The sequence below is a fragment of the Chelonia mydas genome, chromosome 7 (assembly GCF_015237465.2).
Source record: "Chelonia mydas isolate rCheMyd1 chromosome 7, rCheMyd1.pri.v2, whole genome shotgun sequence".
Taxonomy (NCBI): Eukaryota; Metazoa; Chordata; order Testudines; family Cheloniidae; genus Chelonia; species Chelonia mydas.
In genome coordinates, this window is record NC_057853.1 from 118,365,023 (window position 1) to 118,386,874 (window position 21,852).

General features: G+C 49.1%; 1 protein-coding gene across 4 annotated transcripts in view; it reads right to left on the reverse strand.

The window, feature by feature from the left end:
• Positions 1–244: 244 nt before the first annotated feature.
• The window catches only part of NEURL1 (neuralized E3 ubiquitin protein ligase 1), a 266,176-nt gene continuing 244,568 nt past the window's right edge, over positions 245–21,852 (reverse strand). For all 4 annotated transcript variants that reach the window (XM_007057860.4, XM_043551727.1, XM_043551726.1 and 1 more), the window contains 2 exons: positions 7,547–7,693; positions 245–5,871 (listed from right to left, as the gene is read on the reverse strand). In XM_007057860.4, coding sequence (XP_007057922.2) covers positions 5,630–5,871; positions 7,547–7,693 — 389 coding nt within the window. In that variant the 3' untranslated portion in view covers positions 245–5,629. The remainder of the gene's footprint in view (positions 5,872–7,546; positions 7,694–21,852) is intronic.

Genomic DNA, 21,852 nt, shown 5'->3' on the forward strand with positions numbered 1-21,852 from the left:
TCACTGCAAAAATGGAGTGCGGGGGGTTGGGGGGGGGCGATTCTAGCATGATGTAAAAAGACAGTTTTGCTGTGAGGACCAAGCCTGCATATTCGATTTTATATCTAAGGCTGCAGGGGCCTAGGATAGTCTACTCAGCATGGGAGTCCTAGGTTCAAATCCTCCTCTACCTGAGAGGGAGTCTCCCTCCTGCAGCCTAGTGTGTATAAGGCAGGCCTCTGAATGCTCCTCCGTGTCTTTGTCAGGGAGAGAAGAGGGGAAGGCTGCAGCCCTTATGCCTTGGCAGGCTAGGGCTGAAATAGTGTGCTCAGCAGTATTTTACCACCCCTTTGCATGGGGGGTAAGGAACTAGAGCCTCAGGCCCTATAAATCCAGCTGATCGGGCTCCGATGTGTGTAAATAAGGTGGGTAGAACTTGTCGTTTTGGCTGCATGTACTCCAAGCCGATGGTCAATAACTGCGCCCTTACACTGCTGTGGGATACCTAAAATCACCTTTATTCACAATCACAGTTATCCAATTTTCACAGAATGGATTTTTCTGCTAGAACACAAACCATTGTAAAATAAAACAAGGAAATGGAGCTGACACCAGCACATATTGGAACCAACACCAATCCAACAAAAGTTAGTTTTGTTTTGTTACTGCTTCTGCTCACAGCAAGCCCAGCCCTGCAGCTCCCTGGGCCGGACCGTGCTTCTACTGTGGCATTAGCCAAACTACACCAGGAAGAAGAGCCGCCACCCCCCCAGTGGCATGGCTGCTTGGCATACTACAGCCCAGGGCTGTGCCACCCAGGCTCATGGATGCCGTGTTTCCAAGCCTATGAGTCAGCACTCACACTGCAGCATTAAGCTGAGTTTACAAGTGCCGGCCCCAGGTCTCTCAGCCGTGCTATTGCATTCCTGTTGCCCTGTACAGACCACATAACTTGGCTTGAGCTGTGACCACACTGCAAAATGACAGGGTTTGGCCCTGAGTCACAGCAGTACTGGGGCTCTGACCTGCTCTCCTAGCAGGGGACTGAGTCCATCCTAGGGTGACCAGGTCTCTGGTTTTCGATCAGCACACCCTGTCGAAAAGGGACACTGGTGGCTCCGGTCAGCACCACTGAATGGGCTGTTAAACGCCCGGTCTGTGGTGCTAAGGCAGGCTAGTCTGTACCTGTCCTGGGTGGCACCGCGCTGTGTCCCAGAAGCAGCCAGAAGGACAGGTCCGGCTCCTAGGTGGGAGAGCCAGGGGGCTCTGGGCATTGCCCCTGCCCCCAGTACTGGCTCCGAATGGGAGCTGGGGGTGGGGGGCACCATACCTGCAGGCAAGAGCAGCATGTGGAGCCTCCTGGTCCCCTAGCCTAGGACCCGGACCTCCTGGCTGCTTCCAGGGCACGTGCAGCGCGGTGCCAGGCCAGGCACGCAGCCTGCCTTAGCCCCCCCTCCACCCCGCTGCTGACTATGAGCTGCCTGAGGTAAGCCTATGCTCCTGCACCCCAAACCCCTGCCAGAGCCCAGTGAGGGTGGGGGAATGTAGTGAGTGGGGGGGGCAGGGACTTGGGGAAGGGGCTAGGATGTTCAAGTTTTGTGCAACTAGAAAGTTGGGAACCCTAGTGCTTCCTGATCTGAGTCAGGCTGATTTGAATGTTGGCAGAAGGGCACTTGGGCTCAAACTTGAACCTGCGTCCAGGCTTAGTGTAGCCCTATTCTAACTCCCCAGCCTACTTGACAAAGCTTCTGCTAACACCTGGCGTTTGATCCACAGTAAAACAAACACATTTTATTACATTCAAACACACGTAAGTCAGTTAGGGCTGGTACAGTGCCACATGACCACTCTTATCCCTGTTTGTCCCTTCTTTAAAAGTCACGATGTAGCCATTAACCAGCCTAGCCTGGACAGATGGCGTGAGGATGATGCTGACTGCGTTGGCTTTATATATATGTGCTAATTTCCCTGCTTCCCCCCCCCCCCCCCCCAATGTTTCTTCCCGATTCCTTACTCTCTCAGCTCTACACCTCTGGTGCGGGGCAGGGGGGCTGCAAGGTTAGGGCCAGCAGCTGGTGTAAACCTTGTAGCTGTCCCTCTGCTCTGAGTGTTTGGGCAAGTCAGTGATCATTTTCATTGAAAGCCAACAGTGTTTGCACTTGGTCGCCCGTATGCTAGCCCTGCTGAGTTTGGAGTCCACGCCTGCAAAGCTCACACAAGGCCCGTCTGATCCCCATGACTTCAAAGGGCTGTTTCACAGGAGTACAGTCGGCGGTTCTAGCCCTGGGTGGTAATGTGGTGGGCAGGACTGTGGGCATTTCAGGTGCTGTAAGAATTAAAATGTAGGAACTACATGCTCTGTAAGCCCAAGGTGGCTGCTGAAGTTGGGGCTCAGCTGAGATTCCCCCAAGGGGGTTAGGCGCCACCCATCTTATGTCACAAGACCATCCCTCTTAAAAGTGATGCTTTAAAAATGCATTCTCCGGCTAAACCAATCCCTGGGGATGCAGCGGCTTTCCATGCACAGTAGCAGAATCAAGATAACTTTTATTAAGAAAATCGGCAGAAGGCTGCCTCTGCACTGAGTTGCTCCTTTCCACAGCCGGCTGTCGGTGAGGATGCTGCAGGAGTGGCAGGGGAATTAATTCCAGCGCCATAACTCTATTTATATATTAAAATCTACAATATAGAAACAAATACAGTATTTGGGACTATTGGCAAAAATCTACTGGCACAAGAGGATTGTTTGCTGCACACCATGAGGGCTGCTGATACACCTGCATCAGCTGGGTGTGGGGGCGGGGGCGCTAGTCAGCTGCTGCGGGGGCAGGGGTAGATGCTTACAGTGCTACAGTACTTCATGGGGAAAATAATTAGGTATTAATTTCATTATGCTTTTGATAGGATCTTTTTTTTTCCCTTCTCAATTCACATTCCACCTTCCCCACCAGCCAGCTGGTGATGTCTTACAAGGAAAAGCAAAAACCAAACTAGTTTTATGTAACACGCCCCCCCCCCCCAGCTCATCATCAACATGTCCCCCCATTTGCTCCTTACAGGTGTCTGAGCCTGCGGTTCCTGCGAGCATGTGAGTTTTGCCCAAGTTTGGCATGCAGGAGTGGGCTTGCTGGCTGCTGTGAAGAACGTGCTGGCTTTGTAAAGCAACAGGGCCCACAAAAAGCTCTCATGGCTCGCTGTAAGGATCAGCTGGTATCAGTCAGTTTAGCAAGAGCGGAGGAGCTGGGCCGTGGTACTTAGGGCAGACAGAGGCTATTTGTTCATCTTCAACACTTTCAGCTACTTACAAACGTGAGCGCCCTGTTGCAGTCTGGGTCTACGTCAGCCACAGGCTTCCTCCCGCGAGCAGCGCTGAAAAGTAAGTTGCACTCATGAAAAGCATGCAGGGTGGGCGGTGGCGCCATGGGGAGCAGCAGCGCTTTGCTCATGTTTTTTAGCAAATCAGCATCATTTGTTACTGAGCAGAGCCACTTCCCTGCATACAACAAAGACTCTCCCTTTCAATGCTTTTAGGGGTAGGGTGGGGAGAAATCCCCATGCCCTGAAATGCACATGGGGCCTGATGTGCCAATACCTAATTGCTCTTGCCCGCAGGGTTACCGGTTTCTCAGTGTCTAATAGAACTGACTGTGAAGTTGCTTCAGTAAAAGCCCACAGGAGGCCAGCACATAAAGCAAAAGGCCTGGGCCTGCAGTGGCCCCGCTCTCGTTGCAGCCAAGGGACCATGCAGAGGTACATGAGCTACAGCTGTGGGCCAAGGTGACTGAGCCCATGATCTGTCAATGCTAGACTGGGGCAAGGTGTGTGTGTTCTGGGGCCATTAACACTCGCAAATAGAATAAATGGGCCACATCTTGCTTGCCTTCTCTGCTGTGCAGCCTCCTGAAAAGCAGCAGGCTTGCTCCTTCTAATACTTCCCACCAGGCTGGGGCCTTGCTTGATCTCCCACTGAAGTCAATGGGAGCTAGCTGAGGTCAAGCGCCTCATCGAAGATTTTCAGAAGTGCCGCATTCGAGTCTGTTCAGAGGCGCCTGGTTTCCGGATGGGGCTTGTCGCGTTCTGAAAACAAGGACGCTTTACAGTGTCTCCAGTTAGATACAAAATCACTAGGCCTCGAGTTTGCCACCACGCTGAGCCTCGTGAACTCCATGGGCACCAAGGGTTGGCACGCTCAGCCCCAGAGGGATGCAGCGTGCCTTGCTCGTATTGCAGCTGCGGACCAGGGAGGACTGACAGACCTAAACTGAGATGACTGCGGACTGAGTGAGCCCTGGTAGAGCCTGGTGGCCGCCCAGTACAACTCTGAGTGCTCACAAGGACTCGCAAATAGACACACAAAATGGGTGGGATGCAGAGAATCTGGCCACTCTGAAACTAACAGGGGCGGCAGGAGCAGCAGCCAAAGCCCACTTCTCTCCCTCCTCCCCAGCCCTTGAGTGATCAGAAGCTCCTTCTTTAAAACAAAGAAACAAAATCCACTTTAAGCCACTTTCTTCCTTTTTTCGCTTGTTGATGACTAAGTGCATTGACCACATCAGTGTGGCCAAGAGCGTGCGATCACGAACCAACTTTCCTTCCTTTAGAGACATTTAACGCTTTACCATAAAAAAAAGAGCGCGGGGGAGGGAAGGGGGGGTTGTAGACATTCTTCCTCAGTGTTTTTCACAAGTGCTGAGTGAGGGGTGGGGGGGAAGAGGCTTTTGGCTTGTGAAACGCTGATGGGAAGGGCAGGGAGAACTAAGGAGCAAGCGTCGGTGCAGTGGGGTTATAGTCATGCAGTGCCACAATGAGCCAGGCAGGAGGGAGCCGGCTGGTGAGGAAAGGATGCTGAAGGGCAAACGTAAGCCTGAGGGTGTCATCTTGCTGGAAGGCAACACGCAGAGCCATGCCCAACACTAGAGTCTTTCGCAGGAACCACATGCTGCACACCCATCTGCTCCCCCACCCCCCCATCTCACCATGCATTTCTCCATTACCAAAAATCCACAGGCCCACTCTCCCCCCATGAAGCACTCAACACGTTGATTTCCATTCACCAGCCACTGCTCTCAGGAGAGCAAAGAGAGAGCAGGGTTACTGGGAGCTTTTTTGCCACCAGCAAAAGGGTTTGGATTTATAATTTCTCTCCTGCCAGACTCGCCCTTTCACACCCTTTGTGCCAGAGCTCCTGCTGGACACCCAGCTCTTCTGAATGGCCCATGCAGCCCGGCCCTTTTAAGAGGCTTTTGTGAGATGGGGGGTCACTTGCCCCCAAAAGGCCTCCTTTCTTCTCTGGATTATTGCCACTCACCAGCTGCCTACAGTTGCTGTCCACTGGGGAGAAGGACATCCCTGGGCATGGTGTAGAAGAGGAAGAACAGCTCCAGCTGTTTTCTTGAGATTAAAATGTAAAACCATTAGAAAGAGAGGTTCATCTTGACTTCCCTGATGTGCTGGAGTTCAGAACCCATTGGGGGCAAGGGGGAGTGGAAGAGCCATCACCAGCAGGACCCTCCCCTCCCCACCTCCAGCCTCCTTGGGGTGGTTCAGATGTTGAATTTCACAGATGATGAATGAAGACAGAGACCCCTCGCTCCTCTCACGTCTGCCCCCCCCACGGCGTTTCCCCCCCCCCCCCATCCATACTGCTGTTCTAAGTGCTGCGATATGTTTTGATGATATCCTTGATGGCCCGTCTGCAGATCGGGCAGCAGGCGTTGGCCATCTTCTTGAGTTTCAGCCCACACGGGTAGCAGAGACACATGTGTCCGCAGGAGTAAATGACGGTATCGACCATGTTCTCGTAGCAGATGGTGCACTCGTCCCCCCAGACCCCTGAGCCAGATGGGGAGATGGGTGACTCCGGCATGCTGACCGGGGAGTTTGGAGCTGTGCCTGAAATGCAAGGAACACGGTCGCTCTTTACTCAGTCATGAGCTTTCCAGGGTTAGGGAGAGAGGAGTGACTCGGTCAGAGCAGACTCCTGCTGCACCTAGAACTGCAGGGAGCACCCTGCACAGGCAGGGGGTAGAATGGGTGATTTAACAGGTCTCCTTCAATAGCTTTTGCAGCTAACTGTGTCCAGTCGCTGAAGCCTCAGTGGAAGGTGAGAAAAGGCCATAATGCACCTGACTCTGTGCACAATGCTGCACCAATGAGGAAGGGAGAATCCCTCAGGGCTCATGAAAAATCCCACACCCCGGCTTGGCATCGTTCTGCCAACAAACCTGCAGTGCAGATACAGCAATGCTGACGGAAGGGGGCTTCGGGCAGCATAGCTAACGTTGTGCGGGGAGGTGGTGTTCCGATGCTGGCGGGAAACCGCTTCTGTTGGCATACATTGCGTCTACACCGGGGACTATGCCACCGTACATAGGTGCTGTAGTGTAGACACAGCCTAAGAAATCTGTTTCTTCTAACAACAGGTCACAGAAAGTCCATGCAGGGACGGAGGGTGTTCATGTGTTAAGGACACACGCCTGAGAGGCAGGCGTCTGGTGCTTTGTTTTCGGTTCTCCCACTGATGCACTGCACGGCCTTGGGCAGGTCACTCCCCACTTCCTCATCCGGCAAATGGGCACCATAACTCTGAACCTAGCTCACCTGACCTGTGGCGAGAGGCCCAATGTATGTCTGAAAAGGGGGCAGAGCTCTTGGCAAGGAAGGGGCTATATAAATGCAAGGGATTCTGAGGGTGGGTAACACTGCTTTTGTCATGGGATCAGCAGTACAGCTGTGCAGTTTGCCTAGAGTTTGTGGCCAATGCACTGCAACAAAACAGCTGCTCACTGCACCGGGGACCAACGGGAAAACTGGCTGTCTGATCACACGCCCAGCTGGCCCACAGAGGGAGCTCTGCAGTGTCCAAGCACTGTACAAACATTCACTACAGAGGGCAAATTGGAAGCTGCCAAATGGGTTGGCTACTGTTTAACGGTTGGAAGGGAGGGCAGAGCAATGGTGGCAGCAGCTCTAAGATCGGTGCATTGTTTGGTGACATGAGCAGGGGACTGTGGCCTTGGGCAAGTCACAGACCGTGGGTTCTCTGGGCAGGGATGTGCATGGGTGACACCGGGCACTACCCTCATACAAACAGCCACAACCTCTTGGTGCAACGGGAATTCTGCCTGCCTCCCTCTCTCCCTGAGAGCTTGTGAGGCTGGATGGAAGCTTATGACAGCCTCTGGGATTCATGGGAACTGGCCCTGGTAGAGAATATCAATGTAAACAGCCCTCAGGATTCTCCCCAGAGGCAGCTGCATTTCACAGGAGGGTGTACACAGTCTAGAAAGTTTGTTGTCCCCCTTGGAGATTTTTGATGATGAAAAAGCCTACAAAATTATTGCTGTCCAGTATCAAAGCATCTGGGTGGCTTCCATGTAAAAACATTCCCCTGGGGACCTCATGGGTCTCTAGCTCTTCTCCCTTACTCACTTCGGGAGCTGACAGGTGCATAGATGTATGCCGCCCCATGCATTTAGAGCACTAATGGGCATTGAACAGGAGACCTGGAAGGGCGGCAGTGCAGAACATGGCAGGGAACCCGCGAATGTGTGCGAGGCACACTCACCATTGATGGAGCTGCAGAGCAGACTGGAGCCACACGTACTCAGTATTGGATCAGAAACCCCACTGCAGAGACCCGTGGGGGAATTTGGGGCTGAAGTGGGAGAGCTCGGTGTAGATGGGCCCAGTCGCTCAGCCAGTATGGTGGAACCTGGACAATACAACAAAGACATGTGGTTTTTAAAAAAGCTTGTCCCCATGTGGTTATTCCAGACATTAGGCCCTGCTCCCGCACATCGATACCTGCCTCGGGCTGGGCGTGCATCGCTCATTCTGATCCGTGTTAGTGCCATCACAGTGAGAGCTGGGGGTGAAATCCTGGCCTTACTGAAGTCGACGGGAGTTTTGCCATTGACTTCAATGGGACCAGAACTTAACCCTTACTTTCCATTCCTAACAAACCCATCCTAAGCCAGGCACCAGATGGCGCCTCGCCCCCGGCCCCCCCATCAGCTGGCCTAAAAGAGGTTTGAACACCCCCTCCCCCCACATAAGCTGGATTCCTTTGAGCCAATGTAAATAGTTCTGCAGTTTTAAATGTTACTTTTCATTATACGTCACCCACAGTCTTACCCTCCCATGCCCCGGCAGCGTCACATGCAGGGATGGGGCTGTGGCCAGCGGGAGAGGCTGCACATGGCTGGCCAGCTGGAATGGAACCCAAGGAGCTATCCCCTTGATAACGAGTGCTGTATACCCCAGAGCAAAATACAGAGTCCTGGCACCACCGAGCTCATGCCAAGGCAATCAAGAGCCGCCTGGCAGGCAGAAAAGAGTGAGTTCTGATCCCGGTCCTGCTCCACTTGCTGTGTGGCCTGAGCTGAATCATGTCACCTCCCTTGGTGTCCCTTTCCTGTCTATAAAAAAGGGAACTCCTTTGCAGCTGTTTGGAAGCCTCTGTTGTTCTCAGGTTACACCCCTGCCTGGACGTGACCAGGCCAGCTGGTGCTCAAAGGCAACAGACAGCAAATTAACGCTGGCACTCAAACTGGGAAATGAGAAAACAGGACAGGAAAGATTTGTATTAATTGGCCCTGCCTGGGCAGCTGACCCCTAAGAAACCATGTCGATAGGAGCCTGCCAAGCAGCCAAAGCAGAAACCTGCTTGGGGCAAAGAGAACCAGACACTGGGTGCTGACTCCATGGCAGGCCTGAGCATGATCCCTTCTTGTGTTTGGGACACGCCTGTCACAGGGCCTTGTTTGTGGAATCCTCTGCTAGTACATGCCTGCTCCCAGGCCACCGGAGGCAGAAGGTACTTGGCCCACATTTTCCAGCCAGTTCTGCAGGGGAGCTCCAGAGACAGCATTACTAACTCACGCAGGCTCAGCCTGCTTCTTGTCCTGTTGCTATAATAATAATCAGCTGAAATGTCTCCCCAGAGGCAAATACAGACAATCACAGATGGTGACATGGGTCCCCCCCTTCCCCTCCCCCGGGAAGGTGGATGGGATCTGCTTAGTAACCATACCACCAATAGCTGAGGGAGGATGGCTAACGGGGATCAGAGCAGGCCCAAAGGAGCAACTGGTTTGTCTGGAGTTCCAAGGTGTTCAGTCTCTCGTGGAAGAGACAACAGGGATAGCGCCCAATCAGAATTTAAATACCCACAAATGCTTAGCTTCCTTCATGTTACCATATATGGAGCTGAGAAAGTGGGATCCACAGCACAGTTCAATGAGTCGGCAGCTGCTTTCAAGTGAAAAAGCACCAGGCGGCCAGGAAAACAGTCCTGCTGAGAGCATCTTGCTTCAATTTCCTTCTTTCCGGGTGAGGCTAGCTGCACTTGGTAGTCAAACCAGGCTAGAAACAAATCCTAGAGTCCAGCAGGTTGAGCCACTCAAAAGCCTCCTATAGACAACTGGAATTTAATCCAATGTTGGCCATCAGGCAGGTATCTGACCAATATTTAAGGTAGCCAAGGTGCATTGCATGAGAAGGGTATTGGATGGGAGGCACAGAAAGAAAACTAGCCTGTTCTGCCTCAGTTTCCCTGTTGACACCACTGAAGAGCAAGTGAAATGAAGGCCTGGCCCACCTGGCTCATTGTGTGTGGCGTTACTTGTCTCACTTTTAACTCTGTTAAACGCGTTTCCTACTTGTTACATTTCTGCTCTGACAGCGTGCACATGCCTCTGGTAAACAGATCTACATAGCTAGGAAATACGCGCAGGACACAGGACTGGGTCGCTGAAGAACATGGACTGTGGGTTCTGTTCCTGCGCTGCCACAGACTTGCTGTGAGACCTGAGACAAGCCACCTAGGGAGGTTTAGGCCCAGAGGCGATTTGCGAAATGGAGCTCAGAGGTATGACAGAGGGGAGTTGCATGACTTAATTTCATCAGTGTGGTTAAAGTGCATGGAGCTCCTCAGAGGGCAGCTACCACAGGAGGACCAAGCTGTCTTTGGAAAAGTCGGGCGCCTTCTTCTAAACCGAAGTGAGAGTGCCAGAATTCCTCTTCCATGGGCAGGTGAATTTCTCCTGAAATACACTAGGACGCCATAGTGCAGCCCCCTTTCCCAGTCACTTTATTGCGCACAGCAAGTCTTTCCGACAGGTCATATAAAGCTAGGTCCTTGCTCCTCTGCATGGATGCTGAAGATCTCATGGCCATGGCCCTTTTCATAAGAGCAGGCCTTTCCCACAACGTCCTTGATTGTGCTGTGCCTTCCCCTCTCTTGGCAGCATGCTGGGTAACAGATGGCTTGGGCACCACTCTCAGAGGTGGCTGCATTTCAGCAATGCTGTTTGGATGCAGTCTTGCAGGTGACCGGCGGTAAGAGCAGCATGACGCCTTAAGTAACGCAAGTACTGAAAGTCTGTGTCTCCTTTATACAACTACCTCCTCACTCGGAGCTGTTACTAAAGCGAAACCTCTGCACATACCCCCCCGTAGTAACACAGCATTTGACACTGCCAAAAAGGAGTGTTTAATACGTACTAACAAGCTACCCTGTGTCGTAAAGTTTATTAGCTGTACTGCTGTGCGCTGTTAAACAGCTGCTGTGTTCCACCCCACAAGTAGCTGTGTTTCAGCAATCCCTGTGTATTTTATTATATGAATGATGTGACTTAGCCCGTATCGTGTACATCACATCTTCAAAACTCTGGAGAAACTTTAAATTATTCTCAGAGCATGGTGAGGTCAGCAGATCTGGCTGGGATATTCAAAGGGATTTGGGTGCCTAACTCTGTTAGGCTCCTTTGAAAATGCCAGCTGATAGCCTGTGAGTGTCTCTGTTTCCTTGGCGATAAGTGACTTTCTGACTTGAGTGGGCTTTATCACAGGGAGCTGGATAGGACGGAGCCTGTCAAGTCATCCCTGGCAATAAGGGCTGGGCATGTCCTGTTAAATCAAGCGTTCTATGCTGCCTGTAATAGAATTTTAATCATCTTGCTCCAAACCATATTGGTCAGCCATGTAGATTATAAAACTCAACATCTCGGTGTGTTTTTCTTTTAAATTGGGATGGTTAACACAGGCAGCCAATGGATCTTGGAAATATTACCTGGCACAGTTCATTGCTCTTCTCAGAGTGCACAACAAACCAGCATGGTACTTGTTCCTTACGCCCCTGATGTTTTCCCCTTATGGTATCAGATAACACCAGACCATGACCTCTGTCCAGCACTGTAACATAGCTGCTGCTGAGGCAGGGCATGGGAGCATACAGTAGCCTAATATCGACAGTATCAGCCTGAATGTGACCAAGTGTTTCTACTGATAACTGCTGCCTTCTCCCGGAACATTCTCTGTAACCCTGGTGTGCGTGGGATGCTTCACACACATTGCATTACCTTTCTGGAACATTTCCACTCCTTCATGTTGATTCTTCAATGTGCCAAGGCAGGACTATCGGGGAGCTGACACTATTATGATAAATGCTGAAGGAACCAAAAGGTCCCTTTCTGGGAACAATGCAGCTCCAGGACTGCAGACCTGCTGTGATTCCCAGTCCTGTCATTTAGCCCTGCAACCAACCTTCCTCCCTTTATCCTACAGCCCGTTTTCATCTGCCACAGACAGCACAGTTTGGTGACTCTCCTCCCATCTGATAGGAGGAGGCACATATAAAAGCCACAACAGAAACTGCCCTTCTAACCAACTCAGTCGGTGTCTGCACAGTGTTATCTGCGCTGCTTCACAGAACTGACAAGGCTGCAAGGTCTGCACAGAGACCTAGGGCATCAGCCTTGTTCTGAAGTGCACGTGACATGGGTATGTTGGTGTAAGTCATGGCCTCCCTCCACTCTGCCTGCACCCTCCTCGGGAAATATACCAGAATGACAGCGCTTTGAGGCCTGGTGCTGAGAGATGCTCAGCACCCACGTCTTCCATTTAAGTCAGGGGGAGTGGCAGGTTCTCAGTACCTCTCAGCCCCCGAGAAAACCTATTCCTCAGGCTTGGAAAGAGTGGATCAGCTGTGTGTATTCATGACACCAACTGAATACTCTGGAGTTGTTGGAAATATCAGGCTGCCTCTAGCATAGCCAGCATTTTATCCATTATGTCGCCCTTGCCTTGGGGTGGGGTGATCAGATTATTCTGTTCACGGCTGGTGGGAGGTGTGGGGAGGAAGGGGGCAGGCGCTGATCTGTGGGGCCCGCTGGCGGGCAGGAGGCACTGGGGGGGTGAAGGAGAGCTAATGGGGGGGCTGCTGATGATGGGTGCTCAGCACCCACCATTTTTTCTCCATGGGTGCTCCAGCCCCGGACCACCCATGGAGTCGGTGCCTATGCTCAGATGTAAGGAAGTACAGAAGGTCTCAGTTACTATATGGGAGTTACAGAGAGGTGAACTGGAGCCTGGAGGGCTGGCTACTCGAGGGTGTGAAGGAGCTGCATAGATCCTATGTTCACAGACACCAGCAATGGACCCTCTCCAGTCTGATGGATGATCTAACCATAAACCGAGCTAATGGATAATATATACTGTAAACAAGTCCAGCAGGGTATAGCTCACAACACAGTCACTATACACACAACAAAGAGGAACATTCAGTAGCCAGAGAAGTTTACAAAACAAAACCTTGCTTCTCATCCAGTCAACCTGGATGACATTCCCTTCAGCAGGCTCAGGTCAGGTTTTGTTTCTAACAACAGCTGGCAGCTCACCTCATTAAACTGAAAACAAACACAGGCAGCTGAATGCTCTTTTCCTGTGCTGGTCAGGAGCCTCTAATGTTACAGACCATGTACAAAATGAAGACGATCGTAGTCGACAGCCATTATCCATTGGCACATTAGAACTCTCTACAATCAGACTAAAGCTAGTCTCTGCTGGAGAGAAAGCAACGAACACCCAGGGAACTAAGGGCCATCCCCCCCACCACACACACCTCATGTCACCACCTTCTGCTCCAAATGCAAGGCTCATTGCTTTGACCTTGCCTTCTCCAATGTAAATATATAGCAACCCATCTATTAAAAGAGCCCTACCAAAACAAGACACTCCATCGCACATGTTTCTGGCCCGGTGGGAGAACAAGCCACACGTGACAGTCACGTTGATTAACGCACTGCTGGAAGGCGCTCAGATGTTACAGCGTCACGTGTGGTATAAGACTCACTACAGGACATAACAGAATTACAGTAACTGGCTCTGACTAATTCTAAACGCACATTTACTCGCAAGGCCAAACCCTGCCATCGTTTGTGTGAACATGGCTCCCACGGAACTCTACGGAACCAACTGTGCACATCTGAAGGCAGGATCTGGTCCTTCAAAATATGAACAACTCTAAATATTGGAACATTCTTCTCCTCCTGAGATGACTAACATTCTGGCTTACAGGGCCTGATCCGAAACACACAGAACTCACTGGAAAGACGCCCATTGACTTCAGGCCCATATACCAGTAGGTTTATTGACACCATTTTCAAATCACTAGTATCAGTGTTGATTGAACAACAAGTAATAACTATCCTCTGCATTTCTGCAATATCGCCAACAGAGGATCACAAAGCTGTTAACTGTTAAATGAATGAATCCTCCCAACACCCCTAAGAAGGAAAAGAGTATAACTGTTAACTGCATTACTAAACCCATTTTGCAGAGAATACTTAAGCTTGACCAAGAAGCACCAGCTGTGGTCAAGAAGGATGCTTTGGCTTTTGATCCAAGTGACCGGGCATTCACCAAAGGGAACCTCAAGTGCTGGGTTCACTCTCAGCAGAGATCAGTCACAGCCTAGGTTTTTCCCAGTTTTAGCAGCCTTTTCTTTGCCCAGGCTCTCTTTTGACTGTGGCTGTGGAAGTGCTGGGGGGAATTGCTCTCCGGACTGGCTATTACTGGGCTCTGAGCTCCTTGAGGAGAGGACGGCTCCTAAATTGGGAAACAGTTTAGCGAAGACAAGACAGTGTGTAAACAGAACCCAGATGCTATGGTGATGGATTCCTAGAAATGTGGGAAATAAATACTATTGCACGGGAAGCCTAGTCTTTTGCGTTAAATCATCTTTCCCTCTCAGTGTAGATTATAAACAACACATCTAATTTTCCTTTTAACTCCTAAGAGCTGACCAATTTCAAACAGACACACAATAAAACCTGTTTACAAGTGAACACATCAAATTCCTGTATTCACTGGTTTTTGCGATGCGAATCACTCAGATGCCCTAGCAATGGCATAGGCCAAGTAATTAAATCGTAATGAATGCTCAAGGCAAGATTGCAAAAGTGATTCATTTAAAACTCCCCCTCCGCCCATTGGCACCTTGCCAAAAGATCCTTCTTTTGGGCTGAAATTTGCTGGACTGGATCTCAGCTGAAGGATGGAGCCACTTTGAAAGTTTAAGGGAGATCCCTTGTGAGATTGCGGGGAAAAAATACACTTTCCCCATTGTAAAAAAATAAAGATGATTTCTATGCTTACTTTTCACAGTTAACTCAAAAATGGGCCACCACTGAGATTTGCTATTGTGCTTATCGCTGAACAGGCCCCTGAGAAGGACTGAGAAAAAACTGCTGGATACCAACGGTGATATGCCATTCAAACATTTCTTTCAAAGCTGCTCAGTAGGTGCTTAATCAGATGTGAATAGAGACGCTGTGGGATGTTTGTGGATTAGGCCAGGGGGCAGTGGAGTAACTGCCATGAATCTAAGACATTTATAATGCACTTCTCACCATGGTACCTAACCCTGGAATGGCTGACACAGAGGACCATAGCCATTTCCCAGCTCAGAGGCCAGAAAAATGGCAACGGAGTGAGCTCTAGGGTGGCTTGATCAAAAGCCCTTCAGAGTCAATGGACAGACGCCCAGTCACTTCATGGGATTGGGACCAGGCCCGTGATGCCTAACATGCTACTGCTGTGTAGGAGGATGGATGGTCTTAGCGTATGCGCAATGTGCGTCAGGCTGCACGGAACCAGGATTCATCACCGAATTTGATCTGCTAGTTGGATCATTAGCTTCCCCGGTTTGGGCCAGGTACTGATGGGGAGTGCAATGTGAACGCTGATCCATGGACGGTGAGGGAAGATTACTCAGCACTTGTATAGGGAAAGGGATGTAAATCATTACTGACTCACTATCTCCTTTCCCTGATCACTAGATACAGCATTATACACCCTTGTATACATTCAAGGTCTAATCTACAAGCCTTGAATGCACAAGACTCCCTCCAAGTCAATGGGGTCCGCTTCTGGAAGTCTTACAGAAGTGGACTCCACATGCTTAGAACTAACACTGCTTTGAAGTGAAAATAAGTTGGAAAGAGACATTTATGTCGTAGGCTGGTGCTTTCCCTTTTAAATAGGAACAAACTCCACGCATTGCTGAAAGAACAACAGTAGCGAACATGGGAACATCCGTGCTTTGTGGCAGCATCTAACGCTGTAAATGCTTTGTGGCAGCACACAACGCCCCTGGCAAACACTAGCTCAGGTGGTTGATTCAGTTTCAGTTGTTTGCATTACATGCCAATGCTTTTATGACTGTCAGTCAAGCATCATAAATATAACATACACCCAAACGGTACAAGCTGTAGGGGAGTATTGATCAGGGACGTTCCCATTCTGCAAACTCTAACTTAGGTCTTCTTTCACTGTATATTGTCAGCAAACCACCATCTCAATTCAGCCTTATGCTGCCATTATTTATGTTTCTTTAATGGGCTTATACTACCAGGGACTGGCCTGGCCTGCTAAGTTTAGACCTTCAAACAATGTAGTAAATGAACATTCCAACCTGGGTGCCACTGTCTCATCATCTGTGGTGGAAGCAGAAGCTCTTGAGGGAACCACAACCTTATACGACCTATTGCTATGTCTCCACTATGCATGTCGTTGGCATTTTGACTGACCTTTCCCCGCATGTCTAACACTTTGGCTGGGTAAGGAGCCCATCCAATAAAGGCTGGTTATCATAACCGATGCTTGGCTACAGTTTTAAACTAGGATTTTCAAAGGTGCATAAGAGAGTTTGGTGCCTAACATCCATCATAGTCCAATGGAAGTCGAGCATCTAACTAGCTTAGATAACTTTAGAAATCCCACCCTTCACCTTTACTTGTTAGGAGCCAGATTTTTCTAAAAAGAGCTCAGCAGCTCCCCTAAAACACAAATACACACGGCTCTTTTGAAAACATGGCCATTTGTTTTGGTGCCCAAATAGGAGCTGAATTCTTTTACAAATGTGGCCCCAGTTGCAGGTGATCTCTGGAAAAATCTGTTCCTAGGAAGGGTTTGTCCTAGCATACGTGGGTGTCTGCACCATTCAAGGGTTATGCCATTTATGAAGATAAATGCTAAGCCCCACAGACCTATGCACATGCTTAATCATACGTACTGCAAGTAGTCCCATTGGAGGCCTTGGGGTCTCTCTTGTTCTGAATGGTAAAGCCCAGCTGCTACCAGGCATCACACCCTTAGAGGAAGCCCTGAAATAGACTTGGGAGGACCAGGGGCCTGTACAATGGGCAGCCACAGAGTGTGGGCTGAGCACACTTGCGAAGGATCAGAGTGCTAGTCATCTCCAGGCTAAGATGAGAACGCCTCAGGAGCTAATTGCAGGCAGGGGACCCAGAACTCAGGCACACAGGGAGAAAGAAAGGGAGGTATTGATGGCAAAAGCAAGGGCAAGGCTCCCCCGCCAAAAGAACAATAAAAATCTGTAACATTTCTGGGGGTCATAGAATCATAGAATATCAGGGTTGGAAGGGACTTCAGGAGGTCATCTAGTCCAACCCCCTACTCAAAACAGGACCAATCCCCAATTAAATCATCCCAGCCAGGGCTTTGTCAAGCCTGACCTTAAAAATCTCAAAGGAAGGAGAATCCACCACCTCCCTAGGTAACACATTCCAGTGCTTCACCACCCTCCTAGTGAAAAAGTTTTTCCTAATATCCAACCTAAACCTCCCTCACTGCAACTTGAGACCATTACTCCTCGTTCTGTCATCTGCTACCACTGAGAACAGTCTAGATCCGTCCTCTTTGGAAGCCCTTTCAAGTAGCTGAAAGCAGCTGTCAAATCCACCCTCATTCTTCTCTTCTGCAGACTAAACAATCCCAGTTCCCTCAGCCTCTCCTCCTAAGTCATGTGCTCCAGCCCCCTAATCATTTTTGTTGCCATCCACTGGACTCTTTCCAATTTTTCCATATCCTTCTTGTGGTGTGGGGCCCAAAACTGGACACAGTACTCCAGATGAGGCCTCCCCAATGCCAAATAGAGGGGAATGATCACGTCCCTCAATCTGCTGACAATGCTCCTACTTATATAACCCAAAATGCCATTAGCCTTCTTGGCAACAAGGGCACACTGTTGACTCATATCCAGCTCCTCATCCACTATAAGCCCTAGGTCCTTTTCTGCAGAACTGCTGCCTAGCAACGCCTTCGAGGAGCAGTGGGCCCTGTCCAGGGTTCTCTGCTCAGTGTCCCCGTCAGGTTCCCTTTGTTTGACCCTTTGATCGCATTCCTGTCCATGTTATTTCATTAGTTGTCAAAATAAAAAAACACCTTGGTCCCTAGCAGTGCACGGGGTCAGCTCAGCTCTCTCTTTACCGATCTCCACTGTCTTCCATGACTTCTATGGCACAGGTGGACATAGGGCTTTACCAGAGCTAATCATTTATGGGCCATGTCATAATGGACCTGCAGTGACTCCACCCCCCATGGAGGAAGATTATATCCATAGCTTAAAGCGATACCAGGTGGACACTGGATTAGGAAGGGAAATACAACAGAAAGTTCACCTCCTATGGAAGAATTCAGAGCCAAAAAACCTAAGCTGCCAAGAGCTGGGGGTTTTGGGGTCATCTTGCTTGAAAGAAAACCTGAAAATCACGTGTCTTGCTCTGTTATGACAAAGACTATTAACTTCAGAGCTCTCGAGACTAATCTTAGATTAATCACCACCTTTCTGTGGCAGAAAGTCCAGCCCTATCCTCATAGCCAGAGGAATGTCATATAAAGGCCATTTGGCTCAGACATGCCAGTATTGTGAAGGTGGATGCTGTTTTCTGAACAAGAAGGAAACAGTCATCAGGTCCAATACTTCAAAATTCAGCACTCATCCAGCAGAGATTGACAATAATGAGGTGGCAGCTGGGGGGTGGGGTGGGAAACAATCTAATCGCACTGAAAACTTTCCCCTCTTCCTCACTGCTCTTCTGAGCTTCTAGCGTGTATTTCATTGGGAGAAAAGAAAAACTGGGTGTTATCAGTGAGTTTAGTCTATTCTGTCACTCTCGCAAGTAGCCAGAATAACTAACTCATGCCAGCATTAGTCCAAGATTTATGCAGACTTTATCTTTCATGACAGATGAGCCATAATTCAAAGAGGCTGGTAAATTATCCCATATGCAGTTTATTCAATGCAGACAGGCAAAGGCGTGGTGAGATAAGGGAGATCCGTATATCACTTACTATGAACAGCTCATTGAATCTAGGGATATTTTATTATCCTGATGGTGATAAAGACTTAATTTCCATTGTCATGGAGGAATGAGTGCAAAGGGGAAGCCTTTACAGCACTATATGGGTTCTGTGCAGGCTGAGTCCCACAGCTGTCACTTGAAGAAGTTCTGTTTGTTTTACTCAGTCATAATCTATGGGAAATAGATATGCTCCAAACAGCACTCATCTAAACTCTCATCCTGAAAGGTGCTGAGTGCCTATCATTCCCACCGGCTTCAGTGACAGCTGCAGAAGGATCAGCACCACACAGGATCTGGCTGTGAACGAAGGGGAGCATGACCGAGTGGAATCCCAGCTCCAAAACTTCATGTAACTTGCTATAGCAGGCAGTGCCAGGTCCCTGTCCTGTGCCTAACCCACACAGCCAAATTCCGCAAGCCAGGAAACGCACTCATTCTATTTGGCTCCTGGAAAGTAGACATCGCGCCATCGTGAGCTGTAGGCAGATCCGAACTCAAACAGCAGCTTTGCTGAAGAGTCACCCATGTGGGACAGGAACTTGTCTGCAGTTAGAGCTGGGGGGGTCTCAGAGGTAGGCCCCCTCTGTTCTTTCCACTGACATGGCAACTCAGTAATACTCTTCAGGGGTCATCTGAGGATCTCAGACAGAGGCCTCTCATTATGCCCACAAGCTTTTTTTAGGTAAATGGGGTAACTGAGGCACAGAGCAGTGAAGTGAGTTATCTCAGATCACACAGGCAGTCGGAGGCAGAGGCAAAGAGAGAAGCTAACGCCAAAATCCCTTCCACATCTAAAGCCTTCCTATAGCTCAGCTTCCTCCTCTTTATACGGGACATGAATTGATAACACTACTATACCTCCAAGGGTATTGGGTGGGTTAATTAGAGTTTGTGAAGAATCATCAGATCTTTGGACGAAAGGTGCTGTGGACATGTACAGAGAAATGGTGTTCCCTATCATGTCACCAGCACTGATGCGAGAGAAAGATAATGATGAGGCAAGCCCCACACTGTAGCTCTAAGGTTCTGCTCCAATGCATATTTGCTAAAAAGCCAACTACCCAGTTTTGTATGATCCATGCTAGGACAGCTTCTCATTATGCTAATTTCACTTTTAAACGAAGGGAAAATGGAAGGTACACAGGGGGCCATATGTAATGGCAGAGAAGCGCCCTGAAGCAATTGAGGATGCAATACTTTCGAGGATCTCTTACAAATTAGCATTAGTAATGCCTGCCTAATTCACTGAGAAAAATAAAACCCAGCCTTACGGAAGGGCTTATCCAACCTGGGCATTTGACACACGTTAATTTCTTTCCAAGACGTGTCGAACATTTTAAAAATTTTAGACATACACCAGAAACCCCAGAAAATGCTTCCAAATAGATTCTGCTAAAGCAATAAAGTGCTGTTTGCCCTGCGGTTCACCAGAACTTCAGGCAGTTAAGTGTCATAGAATGCAGGGCTGTTAAATCTGTATCTCTTTAATGAGGCCATTTTCCATAGACAAAATCAAAAACATGGGCCATAAAACACTAGGGCACTCCCTAAGTGAATGCTTGTTAAAGGAAGAGGCCCATTATATGCATTTTTGTGCAATAATGTTATGCATTTAGAAGTAGGGTATTTTGTAGTGTATTTATTTTAACCCATTGATTACTGGCAGTTTCCAAATGGCCAGAGCGATACAAGACTCCCATGGTTCAGATTCCAAAAGGCAGAGCCCAGGGTAATGTACTGGCTGCATCTATGATCATGTTGCCCTCTGGTGGCTAGCTCCTGAAGATCATAAGGACCTACTACTACACAGATCTCCTTTACCTCAAGTGTCAGAGACTGATGTTTCTGGTGCTGAAGAACCAGGATTCTAGTCCTAGTTCCCCACCTATGTGTACAATTTATCCAGCCACTGTACACACTATCTGCAGCACAGAGATGCATAGGCAATTAGTGCACACACAAATCATCGTTTAGACTCAACTGATCTGCATACAAGCTGCAGTAAGTGCATGTGAATTAAACATATGATTGCACACATATTAGCGGATATTTTGGGGGATGTTTCCTTGAACAAGTGTTGCATTGTGGGTTGTTTCTGGGGTCCAAAATGGGGAAAGAGCAGTGGCAGCAGCAGGATCAGCAGCAGTGTTACAAAGACCATTTCCTAAGGAAGGTGGGAAGGACAGACTGTCTAACCATGGTGGGATTGTAGGGGATACAGGCTCAGCTTCGCAGCCCCCTACAGAGTCAGAGGGGGATCAGGTCAATCAGCTGCCCCGAAGACCGCAGGAAAGGGAGGGGACAACCTCCCTCCACCAGAAACTTTGGGGGGTTGATGCAGAAGATGCATCAAGATGGCAGTGGGTATGGAGGTCCTGGTGAGGAAAGGAGGAGTCTCAGCCAGGGAGTGAGTTCAGTCTCCACAAACCCTGCTGTGCTTTATGGACCACTAACGATCTATGGAAAGCTGCTCAGTCACATGGTGCTGGCTTGTCCACCTTGTTTCCAGTTGAAACAGAACCAAAGTGATAGAAAACTAAACGAAAAGCAAAACGGGGCAGTGTGGGTAGCTTTACAAACCGAGACAAGGCAATTTCCAAGTGTAAGCAACTGCTATAGCTGCCTGCGGGATCTTACTCCATGGCACATGGGAGGAGAGGTGGCTGCATGGAACAATCTCTCTGTTAAGATGTGGACCACATGCAGAAAAACGTTGGGACCCCATGCCATAATTTATTCAGTCTTTGGCTTCTCTTCTGACACTGCCGATAAAGGTCCCAGTTAGTGCCAGTTATGATAATGTTTGTGTGATGGAATACAACCAGCCAACTAATAACCGGCCTGAATCCCAACTCTCCCTTCCCCTGAGCATCCCTCAGATGATAACAATCCTTAGCCACTAATGGTCTAGGCCAGATTTAAATTGATGACCTAAGGGCTCAGTATGCTATTATCACTGTCATCCAGTGGCTCACACTGCCTCTTTTACCCATATATTACCAAAGTGTCTGCTTATTTGTTTTTTAAATTACCTACAAGGAAACTTTGATCTCTATGCAAAGTTCACTTCTCCAGGGAAGCTCAAAAACAATTTGTTGCATGGAAGTGATTCATTCTGAGATACAGCAAAGTTAAAAAAAAACAAAAAAAAGGTACCACCACTTGGCTTCCCAATGAGTTTCTATAGAGACTTACTGCAGCTTATGCTCCTCCAGACATGAGTCATAACTTCCAAAACCTTCTGAGGTCAATCAATTTTACTTCCTAAAATTAATTACAATGTAAAAAGCAGCCCAATATATTCAGTCCGGCTCACTTCAGTCTTTCAGGGCTCTCGATAAACCTTTGCCTGATCCAAGACACTTACAAGCAAAATCTGGGAGCAGTAAATCACTGTTGTAATACGCTGGTCATGTCCACTTTA